Source organism: Eubalaena glacialis, chromosome 1 (assembly GCF_028564815.1).
Source record: "Eubalaena glacialis isolate mEubGla1 chromosome 1, mEubGla1.1.hap2.+ XY, whole genome shotgun sequence".
NCBI lineage: Eukaryota > Metazoa > Chordata > Mammalia > Artiodactyla > Balaenidae > Eubalaena > Eubalaena glacialis.
The window spans coordinates 194,936,217-194,958,588 of NC_083716.1; the positions used below are offsets into that span (position 1 = coordinate 194,936,217).

The following is a 22,372-nucleotide window of genomic DNA, read 5'->3' on the forward strand; positions in this document are numbered from 1 at the left end:
CTGAGGTTCAAATAAGAAGTGGTATTTCTATAGTTGAAACTTATTAGTGCTTTTGACTTAAGAGAATCACCACGTATTTCTGGTTCATCTAGCTGAACTTGTACAACTTGTATAGGTTGGACTTGGAGGAAGTGTTACTACAAACAAAACTCACAAATCTTTAGGTATATACATATTCAAATATTCAAAATCAAGATGTGGAGCTCAAATAATAACCAATTTGGGAGAAAACAATATTGTGAAATAAATATTGAAGGTAAAACTCTGAAAACATTTAGGCTAAATTCATATGTGATACACTGAGACATACGTTTTATTATCACAGTTTATTCAACCATGAAAAATAAGTTGCTTTTCTCTTGGTATCAATTGTCAGTACCCTGAGATTTTTAAGGGCATAGAGAGTGATAATTAGTGTCGTGTTGCCTTTGTGAGTGATGCTGCAAACTGATTTTCTTTATAAGCCAGTATCTACATGATGAAAGGTATCTGTTGTTTTGTCTTTTAAACAAATGGCAAACAAAGAATACCACAACACCTAACTTTTCACCACTGAAAATGAAATGGATCTAATATGTTCAAAGGAATTCCACGAAACGAAAACCATTGACATGACAAAAGCGTGCATTTAATTCAATGCTTTGCAGAGATACATGACTAAAGTTGTGTGCATGGCTTGTCCTTTGGGATGGTCCCAGCTGTTTATTTTTAAAGAAAAAATAAAAATGGAGCCAACAAATGCAATTAAGGAAAAAAAATCCTTGAGACATAAGGGGACCTACATGTTCTAGTCTAAGAAACATGCAAGTATTACAAAACATTCCAGATACAGTATGACAGATGAACAGTGAACAGGCACTGGGACAATGCTCCTTCTTTCAGAAACGGGAAGTGTAACAGTTATGTTTTCACAAATGGTATTGATGAAACCATCGTTATTTTTAAAGAATTTTATAGAAGGAATTTTAGCACCATCATTAAAGGAAAAATAATAATACATTTTAGCCCTGCCTATCTCCAGTCTTGGAATAATCACAGAAGCATAGCACCTTTTAGTATCTAAAATATAAACAAGACTAGTTAAGTCCATCCCAGCTTGTAGAGATGAGGTAGCTCATGCTAAGAAATGTTGGGTCATTTTTCCTATGAGAGTTCAAAGGCCAAATGTTCTAATTCCAATCATCAGATTTGATTAGAATCAGCTCCACACACTGAGTTTCTAAATCTTTTTCTTCATTATCGCCCTCAGGAAGATGAGACTGTACGTGTGGAAGACTCTCAACTTTGGGTCCTGAACATTTGTTTTTAAAGTTATGTGGAAATTATTTAGCATTCTATGTTTTCTTAAACAAGAAAGTGCAAATGTATTCAATGGTATACTCATTTAACTTCTACCTATATTGATAGATCGAGTCAAGAGGGAAAGGTAGCTTTAAATTTGAATGAGAAAGAAGTTTAGATTCACCACACTTTACAAAAATTTAGGATCACTTTTTTTTCAGAAATTCCATTGAATATATACTATTTTAACATTCCATTTAAGACAGTGAGAAACTGATATTTTTTTCATGGTTCCCTTTAAAGAGTCTCCATGTTAGCTATACAATATCAAGACATGCATGTGGGTTTCAATCACAAGGATAAACATTTTGCTTTCATTTTTAATTGATAATCTGGAAATGAGAGGTCACAAAAGGGCACTACTTTCTATTTTTCCAACTGCAGCCACATGAAATAAACATGTGTTGTGGTTTTACATACCCCACTCTTTAAGCTATCTGCCAGGAAGAAAGATTTTCTTATAAATACTAAGCAACTTTGTCATTACATTGAAATAAATTGAAGAAAATGGAGATTTATTTATTCAAACAGTTTACTTTTTTTAAAGGTTGTCATTGTCATTGATCATCTTAAACCTAAACTGCTTATTGAAAAATATTTTAAATCAATTAAAACTTGAGGATTGTAAGTAAAATAAATATTCTGAAGGATAAGGAGGCCAGGCACTTAAGATCATATATACAATGCTGATGCAGAATCAGCCATTACTTCAAGAGTCTCAGGATCAGCTTCAAACAGTCAAAGTCCTGTGAATGGTGGTGGTCACTGAGGGTCGGGGTGGTGCTCATTGTCGATGTATCTCGGCTTGCTTCACACAAAACAAACTGGCCCAACTTCGATGCCAAATTCTTGGTCTGTACTGCCGACATCCACAGGGGCAAGATCTATAATGGGCAAGCGTGCCACATTCTGTGTTCTATATTCAAAGATGGTCTTGCCCACATTTCCATTTCGTTTCTGGAATTAAATGGTACAACGGGTTAACAGCATATACAAATTATTCCAAAGATTTTGGACAGCAACTTCCAAACCAGTTTTTATAAGGTAAAAGCAATGATTTTTAGAGCACTATTTAAAAGTAAGAGCGCTGCTAACATAAAGTGAGATACTGGCAGGCATTTCTCTCATTCTTTAAATTGAGAAAATGACCTTTATTCTTTTGCAGCTTCCCAAATGGTCACTAACAATATAAATTATGAAAGCCTTTTTGATTTTCACAAGTGAAACCATAATTCATCATTAAATATTTTCCTTTTTTATATCTAGATATGCAAGGGGGAAGACATATAAATCAGTGAAAAATATAAGGTAACTAACTCAGATTGATTACATATTTTAGAATCAGGAAATTATAAGCATGGAATTGAGATTAAATAAACTAAGTAACTTGCAGGAGAACCAAAGTGAGTTTGCAAAAGAGCTGCAAGGATCCAGTCCTTTATTGTTTTGTATTAAAACCTCTACTGGTATTTCACGTACTAACACACATTCAAACTTACCCTAAGGAACAACTATAAACAAACTGCTGTTGTGTTTATATACAGGGTAAAATTGTCCCCACCTCTAGTGCCAGGACAGTATTTTTAACAAAATGATTTTTTTCTTCAACCAGATCAATATGGATCAAAAGTACTTACAGAGCAAGTATCATGAAGAACTACGTATCTGAATCTAACGTTTCCCTCTGCTTTGATTTCTAAGTCATTTGACCCTTTGAGAACCACAGCTTTCTTGAAGTTCTTAGCTTGATCATCCATGTATCCTACACTGTTTTTACAGATGTAAGTAATGTTCTGGGACGCTTCTTTCGATAAAAGGCGCAAGAAGGTCATTTGAGTAATGGCTGCATTAGGTGACTGATGGTCTCCATAAACAAACTAGAAAAACAGAAAGAGTCTTTGTTATACGTGTCTACCCCTCTTGAGTTCTTATGGTTGGACTAATAAAATTGGCACAAGACAGATTAACAAGAGAAAAAGAAACAACTTTAATTCAGGACACAGAGGTCTCATAGAAATGGGACCTAAGAAGTGGCCAAAGCAGGCAGCTTTTATACTTTTTAGACAAACAAACAAACAAACAAACAAACAATAAATTTGAGAGGAATTGACAGGACAAAGAAACCTAGGTTTGGGTATGTAATTGGTAAGGAATTTAAAGTTTGGGCTTGGGTAGTAAATTAATAAGGAAGTAACAAGGTTTGTTTATACAGGCTTCTTGGCTCTAAATTCCCTGTCTCTGATGATAAAAATGTCTTTCTGTCCCCCAGTACAGGGACGGCACCTTTCACAAGGGAGATTTATTTCCTGCTTTCGGGGAGACACAGAGCAGGGTCAAAGTGTCCCTCTTGCATCAACCGTTACTTAAATAACTTTAATTCAAAATAATCAACATGCCACTGAATCATATTTTGGAGCGGCCTGCCCTGGGCCCCAATATATGTAATACTGATGAGTTTTATAGTGGTGTGTGTGTATGTGTGTGTGTGTGTGTGTGTGTGTGTGTGTGTGTGTGTATTGATTTCAGACAAATTAATTTTGAAGAGTATTACTTCTTTTGAAGAGTATTATTCTTTCATATAACAAGATATTCTACCTATATACATAAAAATATCTTAAAATTTCTATGAATATTCACAAATAAGAAGCTTTGTCCTTACTACCCCAAACAAGTGGTGATGAAACCAAAGATAATTATAACTCACCAGAGAAAGTTTAAGTATTTTAAAATTTGCTTCTCTATTTGTTTAAAAAAAAATCTTGAATATTACTTTTTAGAAGAAGTTATATACTTGGGCATAGGTTTGGATATTCAACCATGTAGCAAAAATAACTCACTGTTTTTATTGTTAATTATAATAAGAATTAGGACTTAACTATTGGTATAAAATCTTTTTTAACCCGACTGTTATATACTTGTAGGAAATATGAAGTACGAGTTTTCCATTAGCTAAAACAAATAATCAAAAATAACTTCCTACAGGATATTTCCTACCCATCTTCTACTTTGAGCTTTATTTTCAATGTTCCTATATGAGCTTTTTACATAATATGTTAACTAAATTACATTTCACTTAGGTATATTTAAATTAAAAAATTTTCCTTTTCATTAAATAATGGTAGATTCTAGTATATCCTGCATATACCCATAATGCCCTCCTACTATGTTTATTATGAACAGGAGTTCTGAGAAAAGGTCAGGAGCAGAGTTGAGAAGAAAATTTCAGAGTTAGGCTGCCATAAAGAGATCTGGAATAGAATTAGAATCTAAACACTGGACCATGAAAGAAACATAGAGGGGACTAGACTCAGAAAAATATCAATACAATTTATATAATCATAAAAATGCCTTAAGTTTAAATAATACTACAAGGTTTGCAAAGTGATTCAATCATTAAAAATAATATTATAGTAATTATCTAATATTTATCCATAACTTACCAAATACTAGATACTATATTAAGCACTTTATATACACACAGAAACTATGAGATAAATATTATTGCCCTCACTTTAAAATGGCAAAACTGAAGCTCCAAAAGGTTAAGTGACTTCCTAAGGTCCCAAAGTTAGTAAGACATCCAGGTATGAGTCACCTAGGTCTCCTGACGCTAAATATACTTCCTGTCTTCCAACTATGGCAAGATCCCTTCAACTCTACTCCACAGTCAGTGTCATACGCATTAAAGGAGCTAATATGAAAAAATAATTACTTTTGTACATTCCATGAATGGGAAAATTATCATTCAAAATTTATGTTAATTTAATTCATAGTAATGTTTATGCAATGATACTATAGGTGTAACTAATGAGAATATATCACTTCAAAATAAACCCAGTCAAAAAATAACAGCACAGTCCTAAATAAATACAATAAATAATGACAAGCAATGAATACGATTTTAAGTAAGCATATTAAATTACCTGAGATCCTCTATTCATATCAAGACCATACCAAACAGGCTTATTATCAGGAGATTTGCTGGCCCACCAGGTTTTACGTGGTACACTGGATGGGTTTGCTGAAATACATGTTTCTCCTGTTTCCATGTTGCAGTAAACTTTGATTGCATCTTCAACAGATCCCTGGTTAGGATCAATCCAGTACTCACCTATTTTCCAAAATAAAAATATTTGCTAAATAAAAAGAACTTCAAACATGATTATGAGTCTCTAAAAGAATTAACAGAGGGTTTGAAAATATGAACTCATTGATTAAGGACTCTTTGAAGAGAGAATCGCAGTTAAGGAAACACTCTGCAGCTAAGGAAAAAGTAACTGTTATGCATTTGGGCCCTTTCTACATGCCAGGCACCTTGCCAAAAAGTGCCTAAGGCTCAAAACACAAATGTGAAGAAAATATCATTATACCCATTTTACAAATGAGAAACTATACCAAAAAGAGAGAATCCACAGCAAGTAAGCAGCTTTGCCAAAATGAACGTGTTCCCACTTAATTTGTAAAGCCAATATTTTAAAACAAATAATAATGTAATGTAATAAAATAATGTATTCAAAACTATGAATAAAGTAAGTAAATGAGTCAAACTACAATTAGAATGCTATGAATTATCTCACTGGCCCTATTTAGAATTGATCTTCTCATGTAGAAGAGATCCTTGAAGCAGGCTATACCAAGATAGTGCTTGGTACTAGAGATACAGTCAGTAAACACACAAACTAATACATTTTTGTGCATATATGTCTATGTACACATCTGTGTGTATATTTTGTACATATATTAAATATATGTATATATATTACATTTATATATGTATATATAAATATATATCATTTATATAATAGTATATGTAATATGTGTAAAATATATAAATATATGTATGTATATATAAAATGTATGTATAAAATATATAAATATATGTAGGTATATATAAAATATATATATAAACTATATATGAAAAGCTGCATTTTAAATGAAATGAAGGGGCATTTATTTGGTGGTGGGATATAAGGTATAGAGTTAGTAATCAAATTGCCTATTCTGCAAAGATAACAATTTTAGCTATCCCTGTCAATATCATTTCAAAGTTAACTGAAACTCTTAAGCATTTCATAGCTCATTCCTATGGCCTAGGATCTTTCTTTTCCAGGTCTTATTAGATTAATCAAAATGATAGAATTTTGCAAACTTCAGGCATGGTATATACAACTAGAGAAAAAGACTATTTAATTCCAAAATATTTTATAACATAACTATAACATAATCCTGCAGCAGAGATTACTGAAGTGTGATTTGTAGAACAGTAAATGACATGAAAGGAATTCCATATTCAAATAAATTTGGGAAATAAAATGTATATTTTATTCTACTCTTGATGATCCAATTATATGTTAGCATATTAAATCCCTGAGAATTACTGAGGTAACCAAATATATTTAACCTTGCTTAAGCAAGTATTTTGGACATTATATCACCACAAAATTATCAATATTTTAAGACTTCTGGATGGAAATGGAACTACCACCGTGAAACTGGATCATGAATAGGCTACGTCCTCTATTAAAGCGCTTAGCTTCTCACCCCCTAATTTTTCATATCATTGGCCATCCCCACCACTAAACCACAAACTCTGTGACTGTCCACCATTTTATCTCTTGTGTCTATCACTAAATAGAGAGTAAATACAATATTTTGGAATGCATTGGAGAATTACACATCAGAAGAAATGAGCTTTGCTCACATGGGCAGCTGTCTACTCACCGCTCTGCTTTGCAGAATGGCAAAGCTTTAAGTCATCACAAGTTCGGGCTGGGTGCTTTCTAGAGCCATCAGGGCTGCGCATGGTTTCGATCTGACTACTGAGTGACTTCAGGGTAGCATGCACCCCTGGGTCCGTTTTGTTTTTGTCATCAGGAGCTGCCTGATCTTCAGTAAACTCTGGAAGTGGATCTGGCATGCTCTCATCATAGTGCCCCATGATATCCCCGAGAGCAGCTGTAAGGTGGCCAGGGGGACCCGGAGGGCCAGGGGGACCAGGCTCGCCAGGAGGACCCTAATTTAAAAAAATTGGAAATACATTTAACACATTTTTTTGGTTTTTGTTTTTCTATTGGACGCAAAGGCATTGATGGGACTTGGTGCAGAGAGAGTTACAATGCAACACCCCAATGTGATGGTACTTGGGAGATCTGTGACTCATGCCCTTTTTAAACTAGATGGTTCTGGCCTGCGAACCTGTAACATTCCAAGGGTGAGAAATGATGCATAATTGTTTTTCAGGCAACATATCCGCAAGTTGGCATCTGAGGTAAATAAAGAGCAAAGCACAAAATATTTGCTTTGATGTTTACCCTTGAAGATGTAATACATTTTATGTTAAGAACATATAGATATGCACACTCATTTCCAAACTATTCTGGGCAAGGAACAACTAAAATGTTTTAAAAGGATTTATGGACAGAAGATGAATGAGGATATGCAGAGGAGTTGTGGGTGCTAGTTCTATAAGACTACACATCAACGCCAAGGAAATACACACAAGAAACACCCGCAAGAGAATTTCCCCGTATTTCCAAATAAGGGGGAAAGCACAGGAAGTCTTTTTATGTGCATTAGTTAGTGTGTAGATCAAAATCCTCTATACTAAACAAAACTGGAGGAAGTTCTCTTTGCCCTTTTTATTAGCAAAAAATAAAGAGTTCTCTTACTTTTTTTTGCCAAACAAGAACTACTGGAGCAAAAGGGAGATAAGCACAAAAATTGGCAGAGGCTAGAAAAGTGGATCCTCTCTATTAATTTCCTTCTGCATTTTCTCAAGGAAGAACTCAGCAACTTGAGAGAATTAACCAACAACCTGAAGATATGTGTGGTCCACATCTCTCGTGGGGAGTACAGTCCTGGCAGGCAGAAGGCTGGAGTTCTGTTACTGGCTCCGCCACTTGTTACATGGTTCTGGGAAGTTGCATCAACCTCTAGTGCAAACAATTTCCTCACCGTCAAGAGACTGTTAAATCTGTGGGTTTTTTTTTTCTTTAAGATCATATCATGATTCCATACATTCCTTTATGCTAATCTCAAGGGAGGAGATTTTTTTTCTATCAAGGACCACTAAAACACAAGATAAAGTCAATCAAGAGCCACATAAGTCAGAGGTATTCCAATTCTGTGGCTGTTTTCCATTTAAAGATACAGAAATAAACAAATAGAAAATATTCCTCTTGACCACAGGAAATGTAAAGCTATTCTTTCCACGTAATAAATAATAAATATTTGGCTTAATGGTATTGACAATAAAGGGCAGAGACAGAATAAGAAAAGGAAAATAAAACCAAAGAGGAAGAAACACCAGGGAGGGATGCATAAACTCCTATACACGCATGCACATACACACATGCAAGCCTGGCAGATAGAGGAGACTGCTTCTCAAAGTTTGTTTTCTGAGAAGCCAAAGTCTAACTAAAGCAATTTTTATAGCTTTACATAATCCTCAAGTCAATACTACTGAAATATTATATTAAAAGTTTTAATTGAAATCCTTTCTGAATTTCATTTTCAGTAAATAACTCTTCGATTTCATATGCTTCACTTTCCAGCATTTTCATGAATGAATGCATTCATCAAATCTCACATTTAGTCTATTGCCTTTTAAAGCAAAGCAACATTTCCATAACTCTAATTATAATACAGTCATAACTTACTATTTGCTTTCATTGATATCACATGAAGTCAAGGCCTAGGTAGCTTGGACTCTGATTTTATATACTCTGAATAATCTGTATTAAAATGTTTGAAATAGCTACTTATACAGACAAGCTCTTATGTGACTTTCAGACTTGTTTTCAGGGTTCCCTGAAGTCTTTTGTCCATCATGCTGCACAGACATTCCTTAGACAGAATCCAAGCTATGAGAATCAATAGAATCAATCAATCACTTGCATACAAATCTGTGATTTTACCTCAGGGCCTGCTTCTCCGACACTGCCTCGTACACCAGGAGGCCCGATGGGCCCAAGTGGCCCAGGGTTTCCTTCTTTACCTGAAGGACCAACTGGGCCTGGAGGACCCTGTAAGCAACAAAGACTGTATTTTAGATTCTAGGAAGAAAATCTTTACAATACCTTTCTCTGATCAAAGAACTATTTCTTTATGGAATTAACACAGTGATTTCTCATATTCGTTTTCCTAATGACTAATAAATGGAGTTCTAGCACTTTCTAATGTTTACTACTTCATCACACATGAATTTTCCACCATCCATGCAAGGTAAAAGACCAGTGTCAATTAAAAACGTTAATGGACTAGTCATCTACTTTTACTGGTAGGCACTGCTTCATCAAATTTCATGTATTGTACACCTAACTAGAAATTCAATTAAGTAGGAGTAAGAAAATGACAGAAGGAGTGTCTGATATAAATTAAATTTGTGTGCCTATACCCCAGAATCTCATCACATCCTAGTAATTTTGATACTGTTCTCAATTTTATGTGTGATTTGTTTGCACTGTATTTAGATACAGCAGAAATTGTTTCTAATGATTTTCCTAAGTAATTATGTGTGTCAATTGTCTTATGGCATTAATGACCTATTAGAGGCAGCATTAATACTAATGCAGAATTTCTATAAGCTTCAAATATTGGTTTCATTTTATGATTTGCTTCCTAGTTAGCCTTATGCCAACCATTTCTGAGGAACTATTACAATTACTTAAAGGAAAAAAATAAATCCAGCTTCAAAATCTATCTCCACTTCATGGTAAATCCTATTATATCATTTCAAAGAGTACAATTAAATGGAAATTTCAATAAACACAGAGTAAGAAAATGAACTAACAGATGAGTATATCCACCCTAGGTAAGAGATTTTAATGTGGGCCCATGAAGTAATATGTCATATTTCAGGATATTTCTACTTAAAGGTAAATGCTGAATGGTTTGTCTCATATGTTTGCTGCCAGCTTCAGAGAACCGAGGCCAACTCCAACTTCAATACCATGAAAATGATACTGAAGCACTAACAGTATACCACCAGGAGCATTATTATTTACATCTGCAACTTATTAAGTTTTGTTACTTACTCTTGGGCCAAATGGTCCTGGGATTCCAGCACTGCCTTGTTCACCATTGGGACCCTTAGTAGGAAAAAATAATGATGCCAAAATATTTATATCCTACGTTTTACCACTCTTAGCTTTTTCAAATGTCCTGTCATTGACTTTAGCAACATAAACTACTTTCATAAAGTCATCAACCTCTATAATGTTTCATGAGTTGGCCAATACTAAAGACAACTGTAGGAGTAATGGTGCATATATCCTTTTGCTTTATTTCTTTCCTACAAAATTACAGCAAATATATGAACAATTATATTGGATAGCTAGGTAATTAGTTATTCATCGAGATATTCTTTGAAATGAAAATAAGATACAAAAAAACCCCATCCATTTTATAGACAAATAAATGTTCATGTCAAGATACCTGTGTATTCTCACATGCAGGGCAAATAATACTTAAAGGGATAACTTACAGGAGGTCCAGGAAGACCTTGAAGACCAGTAAAGCCTCTGTGACCCTTCTGACCTCGGTCACCTCGGTCTCCATGATCACCTTTGTCACCTCGAGGTCCTTGGGGTCCCTAGAAATAGGGTCACAGCATGGATATTGCCTGTTGAGACTACAATTTACTACAGTTTTACTTTGTGTAATTGTATTTGCTACAATTTGGGGTACTGTATTTTATATGAACTAATATATTTACTTATCTAAATAGTGTTAGACCTAGGAATTTTTGTCTATTTTTCTCAAGGAATGAAGGTAATCCTTAAAATCATAAGCTATATAATAATGCTTTCCTAAAGATTCAGTTTTTTTATGTTTATCCTACATTCAGACTAAAATTAGGTATTTTAAAGTTTGATCTACCCTATCTGAGACATTTTCCAAAGATTATATTTCACATATTTAGCTGATATCATTATGTAAAAATACTGCCACCATATATAGATTCTTTTAAATTAAAACGTGAGTTCTTATTTACTTATGTTACTTCTAAGAATAAAATGTTTATTAAATTTGCATATGCAGATAAACTAACTAGATATGAGCTGGGACTACGTTAAGAAATTGGCCATATTTGAAAGTTGCAAAGGGAGTAGATCTTAAAAGTTCTACCACAAGAAAATAAAATTTGCAACTATGTGGGATTATGGATGTTAACTAAACTTACTGTGGTAATCATTTCACAATATACACCTATATCAAATCATTATTACCTTAAGTACAGTGTTATATGTCAATTACAGCTCAATAAAACTGGTGGAAAAATAAGAAATTGGCAAAAACTTGTTTGAACAAATGAAAGAGGAATATCTTCATCGAGCCACTCTCTTCTAAAGAAAACACAAAGAACTCTATGTTATCCTCATATCTGCAATATCTGTACCCAAATCAATCAACCCTGATCCTGAGAAACTAAAGAAAAAGCAATAGTTGAGAATCTAATTGTGGGACAGAAGCTACACCAAGAAGTAAAAATCATCCGATCAAACTTATTAGTCACAGACTTTTTCTTTGTTTGTAAAAGTCTCGGGTAGTAAAGGCAGCTCCAAGGGTCTAGTGGTTCACAGTAAACTGACAAGTAACACAGGGTCACCTACTACAGGGAAAGCTTCTGTTGTCTTTAAAGTTTTTCTAAAAGAGAATTGAAATTCTATCAATCTGACTTTGGAGAATGGAAGATACTATCAAATAGACTGGCTCTCAGGTTAACTTTTCCCTTATTAGTTTTTTGTTCTTATTTTGTTTGGTTCTTATTTTTTAAATTGGATATCCTAATTGTCAGTACGAGAATCTTTTTTATAACAAAAACAAGACTAGATCTCAGTAACTTTTACATATTGTATAAAACAATGTAAATTGAAATACTAAAATCAGTTTGAATGCTTTTATAATGTCAGAAAGGTTATTTTATTTTAGGGATGCCCCCAAATTTCATAATTAAAATAAACTAAACCAGAAAGCACCTATTTAAATTATTAACTAGAGTTCATTTAATCATGGAAAACAAATTGTAACTGGTTAGAAAACCATTCACTTGACATGCCATGTAACTATAAAATCTTCTCTAGCCTAGCTCAAATCAAAGCTGAGAATGATGATTTAATAATAGGTCATAATTTTAAGGCTATAATTGTTCTTCATGAATATAGATATTGATATTGAGTACAGATATTGATTTATATAATGGGTGTGAAAGAAACATGACCTATTAGACTGCCCATAAGAGATGATTCACTCATGATAAGACATCAATATAATAATCATTAACCTCGAAGCAATTGCAAATAGCAAAAAAATCAGAACATGGGCAGGGCAGTCTAGTTGAAAATAAAATATATTTGAATAGTACTTTTCAAGTTTACAAAGAGCTTTCAAACCCATTTTCCTATGTAATTTTTAGAAAATCTCAGAGAATGACACTATTTCTCCTGTTATTTTTGGGAGAAAATTGTGACTCTAAAAGTCTTAATTGATTATTGAAATAATTTGTAGTTAAATTCAGAGGAGCTATATTAACATTATAAAAACAAATATAAACTCCTGGGTATCATTTTAAATCAACATTTTGTTCAAAGCTTGAAGAATTTGGTAATTTTCACTTATGAGTCTTAAATTGTACTTCTTCTTTGGGAGTATATTTTATGTAAGAAGACATATATTTAAAAAAAAAAAACAGAGAACTTACAAGTAAGCCACGTTTCCCAGCTCGACCAGGTGGCCCAATAGGACCCCGAGAACCCTAGAAGAAATTTTCACAGATATTAATACAAAAATATGGATGTATTATATAGATATAGAATTCAAGAATATATGTTTGTAGTTGAATACTTATATATGTGTATGTGTGTATCTAAGTGTATAGTTCTATGGCTAATTAATTAAAACCAGGCTGAAGTCCCTAAGTATAAGAATGTGCTCACTATAACCAGGATGACATTTCTATAGTCAATTTTATCAACGGTCTTCACTGAATGAAGATCATCTTAGTTGTTTACATAAGACATAACTTGCTTAAATTTAACATGATACATACTTATTACATTTCCTGTAAACAACAACATTTTTAGATGATGAAAGTCAAAGCATCAGGATTTTTGAATACCTATTAGAAATCAAATTTTTAAGACTAAAAAAATTAATTCCTAATTGACTGTTTATCATTCTTTGTTTAGGGTCCTTAACCAAATACACATGTCATTGAATGCATGCATATATGTAGCTCATAATACAGTATGTTGATGTTTATAACTGTCAGTGTGAAACTGACTCTCCTTACCGGATCTCCTCTTTGTCCTGCATCTCCTGGAGCACCAACAGGACCGGGAGTTCCAGGGGCACCCTGAGAGCCTGGCAGACCTGCAGGCCCAGGGTCTCCACGATCACCCTGACAAGAAAACCATGATATTATCTTTTTAATATTTATTCTAAAACAGCCGTATTCTATATGCTCATGCTGTTCATGAGAAGGAAAAATATAACTTTTTAAAACATATTTTATTTATTATTTTATTAATATTTTACTTAAATATTTTAACTATATTTGCTTATTAATAAATCAAACTGAAAAGAATAAGATATTTTCCTCCAATTTCATCCCTCCCCTCACTCTCACCCTATTATTCCCATAGTCAAGATTGCTGGACTATAGGAGTGGTCACCTCCAGAATTCAGCGTGTTTTTTAGACCAATAAGCCTTCCAACTGGGATATCCGTACACTTGGTATAAACAAAAACTTTCCAAAGAGTGTAAAAACAGGGAAAATTCTAAGGAAACCACTTTCCAGATTTTCAACTTCATATTTGTTCTTTCAGAAAACTGACTTGGAGCATCCTTCCCTACTTCTTCTTTAATAATCACCCTTCTCCCATTTTATGAAATAAAAGCAGATATTGTACAGTCTGCAATCTTATTATGGTGCAGTGCTTCGAAGAATAAACACCACTGGGCATCAAACTAAGGGACTTTTCCAGAATGTCACTTGAGAATAAAGCAAAGAGGTATTCGGAAAGAAAGAGGTGGCTCCTTATTTTACCCAGATGACCCCGTTATGACAAGGCTCCGAATCTTACTTGTCTCTTTAAGTCAGAGATGAGATTATCGTTACGTGAATGTGTATTAATATAATTATTTGACTTGAGAAATGGAGTCAGACCTTTTTTCTGACAGAAGTTAAGTCTTATTTGACTGATTAGTTTGGCAACCAGGATAAACTCTGGCAATTAGGTTAGAGAATTGATACATAATACATTGAATAAGCTGAATTGGCAACTCCAAGATTTTGAAAAAAATATATTGAAAGCACATGTACATTTAGAATTTACCAAGAATTACCTCCTTTGCAACTATTAAAACTTGTGATTAAAATAAAATGTGATGGCAACTTAAATTATCCATAGGGGTTCATAGATTTTCAAAATTATATCAGGGGTACATCAGCAAAATCTTTGAAGACTACCACACTGGACAATATATTACCGACCGAGGGAAAAACCCAGATGCCAAGAGAATTTGCATTCCCTGGCTTTATGGTAGATGGAGGGGAGTGGCCTTACCCCAAGATTCCTCAAAACTCTTTCTTCCCCTCTCTTTGAGTGCCTACTAGATACTTTAAACAAGTTATTTGAAACACAAATGCCCAGTGGTATAGGTACTAATCATATTTAAAGTATTTGAAAATTGAGGCTCAGAAAATATGTTCAAGATCACACAGCTAGTTACTTAAAGAATCAAGATTCCAATCCAGGTCTCTCTGGTTTCAAAGCCCATTCTGCTACATGATGAGCTCCTGGAGTGGAAAGAGCCTCTGCATCATAATAGACATTAGAGAGGGTTTTTGTTTTTGCCTTCCATTTACTACTATGCAGTCTGAGACAACTGTGTGACTGCCCAAAGGGACTAGAGTTTCAGATAAAGTTGGGGATATTTTCAGTTCAGCACATGTCTAATTTAAAAACACATCATGAAATATACAATATTTAGAAAGACATGGTTTATTTCCTCGTGGGGCATTCACTTTAGGAGGTGAGCAGAGAAATTTAGATGTTACACAGCTCTATTTGTGCTGCCATACTTTTGTGAATGAGTTTGAAATTTAGACTACTTCATATGTATCCTCATCCAAAGCCTTCATGGTGCACCTTTTCCTACTGTTAATTAAAAAAATGCCGTCTCACTTGGCTGTGTATTCAAACTTTCATTTATAAGATCTACTCAAATTATGACGTTACAAAAAAGATTGTTACAATCAGAAATTTCAGGGCTGCATTGGAGCTATGAGAAGAAAGAGTAGCTTTTTACTCTTTAGTATTACAAAGATTTCAAATTTACATTACTCCAGATTTTTTAATCAGTGAAATTGCCCTTACACGTTCTCCAATAGCACCATCCCGTCCTGGAGTACCATCATTACCAGCTGGACCCTATAAAGAATCATATTTGAAAAATGAATTAACTGAGTAATAAAAAAGCACATTCCAATTGCCAGAAAAATTACAGCATGTTTTCCACCTCTCTTCCATATTATAAACTAGCATTTATGGAAATTTCAGTAGAAGAAAGTCTTCTGCCATCTTTCTATTACTTTGATTTGCCTGTAAAATTATTAACACATTCTTACATTTTTGGTGCCAACTTTAAATGCAGTTTTATTTAAGACACTATTTTCCACTTACAATTCAGTGCTTATAAAGTGCAATGTTATTTCCTTTCCCCACGTACATATTTCATATTCAAGTATTAAGAATGCCCAGTTATTTACTATAGCAGCTCAACTTTAAAACTGTCCTGGCATTTGCTACAAATTTGGGCTCTTCAATGTTTGGTGTGAAACAGTACTAAATCTATGCTCAGGTTGGCTTAATCAACCTCTTCAATGGTGGGCCCAGAGGAGGTGCCACCAGATGGAGGCGCTCCACCACCAGAGAAGCCCCCAGACATTCCTCCTGGCGTGCCTCCTGCACTAAGTCTAAATGCTTCATTTCTATTTTTTATTTTTAAAAAAGAAAAAGTATTCAAATTCTTCTAAATAAATAGACAACAATTACATTCCTGGTATTTTATGTTTTGTTTATATTATCAGTGGATGGTTTTCCTCACATTTACTTACCCAAATAATATCCTTAAAGTTTAAAGTAAAATATCTGCGTTTAGATATTAAATTACTTTAAAAAATATATAGTCTTCTTTTCCTATTTTATTTTGATTTTTTTCAGAACTATATTTTTACCATTTGAGCAAAAATTGCTTTGAAAGGCATTGATTGTTTCTTTCAAGAAAATGTGACACTAAATGTTTGGTGATTTACTCATTAAAGCACTGAACAGAGGAAATTCCAACCTATAACTTCTCAAATCGCCTTTCAAAAGCTGATTTCCTCTCAAAAGAACCTAAGGGAACATGATCTCCATAATGTAACTTTATAGGGATGTGTAAGTAAAAGCATCTCTACTTACTTTGCCCTCTTCACAAGCTATAACAATTATATTAATCCTATCACCATAAAACTTGGCAATTTTGACAAATATGCCATTACAGAATGAAATAATAATAAGAGAAAAGGTAAATGGTTGTGTCCTTTCACCTTCAAAATAATTTGGCAACAACATAAGTCAAGTAAAATACTTGGCTCCAGACTAGATGAAAGTCAGTGCAAGACACAAATCTTACTACTTTTTCCTATGTCATCATTTAGTCAACTCTCTAGGCAAGAACACATAAAGAAACATCACTAGGAAACTTCCTTCAGGTCAAATGTACAATTTCTAAATTTCTAAATTGACTTCTAAATTTAAAAAATGTCCCCGGGACACCCAGATGAGGAGGGGAGAGGGATTTTCACCGCAGTACTCACTTCAGGTCCTGGTTCTCCCACAGGGCCATTTGAGCCTGGGGGCCCCACTGGTCCAGGCGGGCCTTTATCTCCTGGTGCACCAGTTGGTCCTACTTTTCCTGGTGTGCCCTGAAATAAAAGTATAAATATGTCCACCACTTCTGAAGAAGTTTAAGGAGGCCAGTTCACATAAAGGCTACATTTATTCATATGGCACCCCAGTCCCTCCTTCTATAGTAATAATTGTCCATTATCCCACAACACTCATGTCACTGTAGTGCCTTCCCAGAGGCATGCGCACTTCTTATCACACTCATCCTGACATATCAAAGGGAATAAAAAGTATCCTTTGCACCAAGTCAGGTTCAGTTTGGTTTCTAATCTGATGTATCATTGTCATTTCTGGATGCCCTTCTTGAATCTGTGTCACTAGTAAGATTTGCTCATGCTTATTCATTTCTGCTTTGTCTGCTCACTTTACTTCTATATCCTGGCACTTTGGTCTCAGTATTGGGAGATATTACTTCCAGGTTCCTTGGCTCACTCCTGATAACAATAAGACAGCCCTTAACTCCCGGTTTTCTGGTTTCACATCTCCACCCACATGTCCCCAGTTCCAAGGTCCCAGCAGTAAATCTCTCTGTCTACATTCCATATAAAAACACCATTTTTTCCTCAAGCATGTAAACTTTCAGCAGTAAAATTTAGTCTCTTCAAACCTAACAGTGAGTTAAACTTTTATCCATACTCCAGGGAATATGAAATTCTTAGCACCCTCCAGGGAACAGGAGATTACTTTCAGAATCCTTCTTTATTGTTCACCCCACTTTCACCTCCAATATTACTTTAGCTCAACTATTTCTTCCCTTTGATGGTTTATGAAAACTTACTCTCTCAACTGTGAAATATGAGTGTTTCTGTTAGGCATGTTTATTTAAAAAGAGGCTACCTACTCACCAGGAGATTATCCTCCTTCTCTAGCTCCATGGATATTTTTAATCTTTGAAGAAAGATTTAGAGTCACCAAAAATCTATATCCTTATTTGTCTACTTCTCTAGTCCCAGGGTTAAATAACTATATTTTTCAAGGACTTTCTAAGGTACTTAAGTAAAGAATTTGACATTTAAAATCAAAAGGTTTTTAAGATACTCAGAATTTGTGTCTAAAAAAGACTTCAAACCTATTAAGAAAGAAAAAAAAAGATAAATTTTCCCTTCACAAATTTTATTGCATATAATCAGATGAAATATCGACCAGTGCAGCTACTCACTGCTGGGCCTGGAAGGCCGGGCATCCCTCGCTCTCCACGCTGCCCCGGCATGCCGACGATTCCTCTTTGCCCAGTTGTTCCAGCTGGACCAGGGGGACCATCTGGACCCTAATTTTGAGAACAAACTATAATGAGAAATTCTCCAGGGAAGACTATATGCAAGCACTTTATAATAGATCACAGCTTTACAGGTTTTTTGGTATGAGAAAAAGTTCTCTGTTCCATAAAACCATACTATATATGAGTAGTCAAAATGTGTAATCCACACTGAGCCTCTAACATTATTTAAAGGTGAGAATGGCTCATTTAGTTGGAAAGGAACTTGAAGATTAATGTGAATATTAGTAGAATAAAAGAGGTAACTATTCAGACAAATATTTTTCCTCTTTTTAAAATGACAAGAAAAATTTTAAAACAAAGAAATAGGGCTCTATCTAAACATATTAATGTTGAGGCATTTGGATATTAAAATAGTTTGGTTTAAAACAATGTTCTTCATTCAATACAGATTATTTAACAAAAACATGTTTCCTTGTTTAGTTTCTGAACACCATATCCATGACTATTATATTTTTATATCTGTACATATACTTTTTCCTAGAGCAGAGAATTATAAATTAAAAACCTATAGGGCATAATGCATTTAAAGGATTACGAAAGTGCTCACGATAATATATAAACAGTTTCTTTGTGGCAGTAATTCTTATGAATTTCTACTAGTAAATATCTCAGATAGAGGTGGTCTAGAACAAAGATTCCAAACTTACAGGTTGCCCATCTTCTCCTGGGTCCCCTTTGTCTCCTGGGCCACCAGGGGGGCCAGCTGGTCCTCGATCTCCTAGTCGTCCGTGAGAGCCGGGGTCCCCACGAAGACCTGGAGGTCCCTCCTTCCCAGGTTCCCCTAAGGGCCCTGCAGGTCCTGGAGCTCCCTAGTACAACATAGAAAGAGACCCAGGAGGGCAAAGTGGAAGCCACGTTAGAAGACCTAATGTGATGGTCTCTGCCTCAGAGGCAGATTCCCAAGCCTCACAGGTCCATTTTTCCTGTCAGATGATCACTCAGTGGATTTAAACAAAAATAAAAAACACAGCTGCCACACAGCTGATTCATTTCCCAGAGGAAAATCTAAATTATTTGCACACAATTACCTTTCAGTCATTATTAAAAGTGTGCTGACAATATTGAAAAATCAACTATACTTCAATTAAAAAATAAAAGTAAAGTGATTTGGAATTGCAAAAAAAAAAAGTGTGTTGAAATTAACTTGAATTTTCAAACTCCATAAGGCTCTGCCCCAACAATGAATACATAATATTGATATTTTATTCTGTCTGACCTGATCTTATAATGAAAGAATAACTTCTATTAAAGATAATTTCATAGATTCTTCCTAACTGAAAGAAATGATTATTAGCACATAATACTGTTACTATTTAGTACCCAAATGAAATGAATTAACAGTCAAACATTGGAGCTTAAAAGGATTTGCAAATAAGCTCCTCCAGGAAACACTGGATGATTAAAGAAGGATTTGCTTGACAACATACCACTATGAATTATTGCGACAAGAGTTGTCAACATGGGATAACAACTAATTGAGGGATTAAACAAAAGAACAAATAATAACTCAATTAAATATATGTGTGTATCATTATAATATGTACATATGTGTGTTTGTGTGTATTTTTATGTGTGTGTAAAATTACTCCACTATCAATGATTTCAATTACTGAATCGACTTACAGTAGGACCTGGAGGTCCAACTCTGCCAGCAGAACCAGGAAATCCTGTAGCACCCTAGAAATATAATATCATATAAGCAATTTTAAAATAAAAATTAATTCTATATACTTTCTAGGGATTATTGATTTTACAGGGATACTTAGGCCTTTATATTCCTCTCGTTATGACCAATATATATTTTTTCTTTTATCCTATGTTTTTGGGAATGGATCTGGATTAACTGGTAGGAAGGATACTATTTTTCTCTTTCCACTTTCCATTTCTCTTGAATACATACAAGTATATTGAAGGCAAGGGCTAGAATCACATTAATATTTTATATAACAGAATTATACAAAGTACTTTGACATTATTCATTCCCTCTTCCATAGGTAATATATTATTTATGTTACATATGAGGCATCTGGGTCTCCAAGATCAAAAAACTAATTTTAACCCAGATCTCCATCAAAGTTAAGCGCTCTTTCCACTACTGTATAGTTATACAACTAAAAACTTGTTGTTACAAGTTCAAATGAACTTTAAAATGGCTATAAAGTAATAGGTATCTGTGACTAGCTGTGTGTAATTCCCAGAGCTTCAAACCAACTTACAGGTGGACCCTGAGTTCCTCGACCGCCTTTTAGTCCAGGAACGCCATTAGGACCCTAAATAGAAAGAAGCAAACAAAAGATCGCTATAGTACAGAAAGATGGTCTAAACACAAGGTCAAACAGTGGGCACTGGACTCAAGTTGTGTCTTTTTTATTTTCAACTTACATGAGGGCCTGGGGATCCTGCTAGACCTTGTGGTCCAGGAGAGCCAGCATCGCCCTTCTGTCCTGGCTCTCCAGGTTCACCTTTTACTCCAGGCTGCCCATCAGGACCCTACATTAATTGAACAAATAAGCAGTTGATTATAACACTTATAGACATATGATTTCATGATAATTATTACTAACATATCATTTATTCATATATGGTGTAGTGGTGCTTTGAAATCAGTATAAAAGCATAGAAGAAAAAAAAACGCCCTGATAAGATCTTTGAAGACAGTCTGAAAAAATAAGTTATGCCACCACATTTTTATTACAACAAATAAGTATATAATTCAATATAATGCAAATTCATCCATTTTTGGGCCAGTTCATGAAAAAATGTATTGAAAATGAGAATATTGCCTAGAAAACTATAAGTTTTCCAGAATCTTGAATATACCTTCAAAACACATGACAACAATAAGTAATTAAGTTCATTGCTGTAACAAGAGGAATGTTCGCTTGTAAATTAGGGATATTTGAAAATCATACCTGGGGTCCAGCAAAACCAACGGCTCCAGTTGGGCCATTTTCACCACGAGAACCCTAGAAGAAGACAAACATTACTGTAGCTTTCACACATTATTCTAAATAGGAACAGTATTTTAAAATGCAATTATATAAATTTGTAGTGTCTTGAAATGTACACATAGAGAAAGTAGACATATTTCTTGAGGAGGGCTCTTAAGCGTGATGTAAAGATAAGGGTCATAGAAAAAATTTTCCAAGGCCCAAAGTCTCAAAGAAGCTTCTAATTACTTAGTAAACGAGCTGCCTACCCAGACTTAATAGACTGTATAGAAATAATGCAATGATTTTTTTTTTAAGTTTAATGAGAATAGTAAAAGGTGAAAACCAGGAAGTTAAAAGTAACCTAATCCAACAGGCATGGTTTTATAAATATCAAGACAAAATGATGAATCATTTTACTGCTCAAGCTCATACTAAAGAACATCAAAATACTGTCACTTACAGGATTTCCACGGGAGCCAGGTGGGCCAACTAAACCTCGAGGGCCAGGTTCTCCCTAGAAAGCACATTTTAGATTGTTATTGTCCAAAGCAGTGGAAAAACAGTACAACTGTAAGATTTGGGCCCTATGTGTAGGGCAGATGCGAGAAGAACTCTGAGATGATCTAGTCCAACTGTCATATTTTATGAAAGAGAAAACATTATGAAAAAGATCCAGCATTCAAATCTCAGGATTTTAAGTCCACAAAATAACAACTTGTGACATTACCTTTTCTCCAGTAGGACCTGCAGGACCGGGAGGACCCAAGGGACCCGGAAGACCCTGTCAATTAACATAACATAGGCATACTGAGCAAAAGAATGCACAGAAATCTCCATGTTTAAACAAACTAACAAAGAAGGG

General features: G+C 34.5%; 1 protein-coding gene across 2 annotated transcripts in view; it reads right to left on the reverse strand.

The window, feature by feature from the left end:
- Positions 1–935: 935 nt before the first annotated feature.
- The window catches only part of COL5A2 (collagen type V alpha 2 chain), a 361,901-nt gene continuing 340,464 nt past the window's right edge, over positions 936–22,372 (reverse strand). For both annotated transcript variants that reach the window (XM_061185762.1, XM_061185753.1), the window contains 19 exons: positions 22,238–22,291; positions 21,971–22,024; positions 21,490–21,543; positions 20,960–21,067; positions 20,794–20,847; positions 20,201–20,254; positions 19,225–19,386; positions 18,458–18,565; positions 17,208–17,315; positions 15,724–15,777; positions 13,634–13,741; positions 13,043–13,096; positions 10,826–10,933; positions 10,377–10,430; positions 9,258–9,365; positions 7,063–7,354; positions 5,265–5,452; positions 2,979–3,218; positions 936–2,298 (listed from right to left, as the gene is read on the reverse strand). In XM_061185762.1, the coding sequence (XP_061041745.1) occupies positions 2,152–2,298; positions 2,979–3,218; positions 5,265–5,452; positions 7,063–7,354; positions 9,258–9,365; positions 10,377–10,430; positions 10,826–10,933; positions 13,043–13,096; positions 13,634–13,741; positions 15,724–15,777; positions 17,208–17,315; positions 18,458–18,565; positions 19,225–19,386; positions 20,201–20,254; positions 20,794–20,847; positions 20,960–21,067; positions 21,490–21,543; positions 21,971–22,024; positions 22,238–22,291 (2,109 nt within the window). In that variant the 3' untranslated portion in view covers positions 936–2,151. The remainder of the gene's footprint in view (positions 2,299–2,978; positions 3,219–5,264; positions 5,453–7,062; positions 7,355–9,257; positions 9,366–10,376; positions 10,431–10,825; positions 10,934–13,042; positions 13,097–13,633; positions 13,742–15,723; positions 15,778–17,207; positions 17,316–18,457; positions 18,566–19,224; positions 19,387–20,200; positions 20,255–20,793; positions 20,848–20,959; positions 21,068–21,489; positions 21,544–21,970; positions 22,025–22,237; positions 22,292–22,372) is intronic.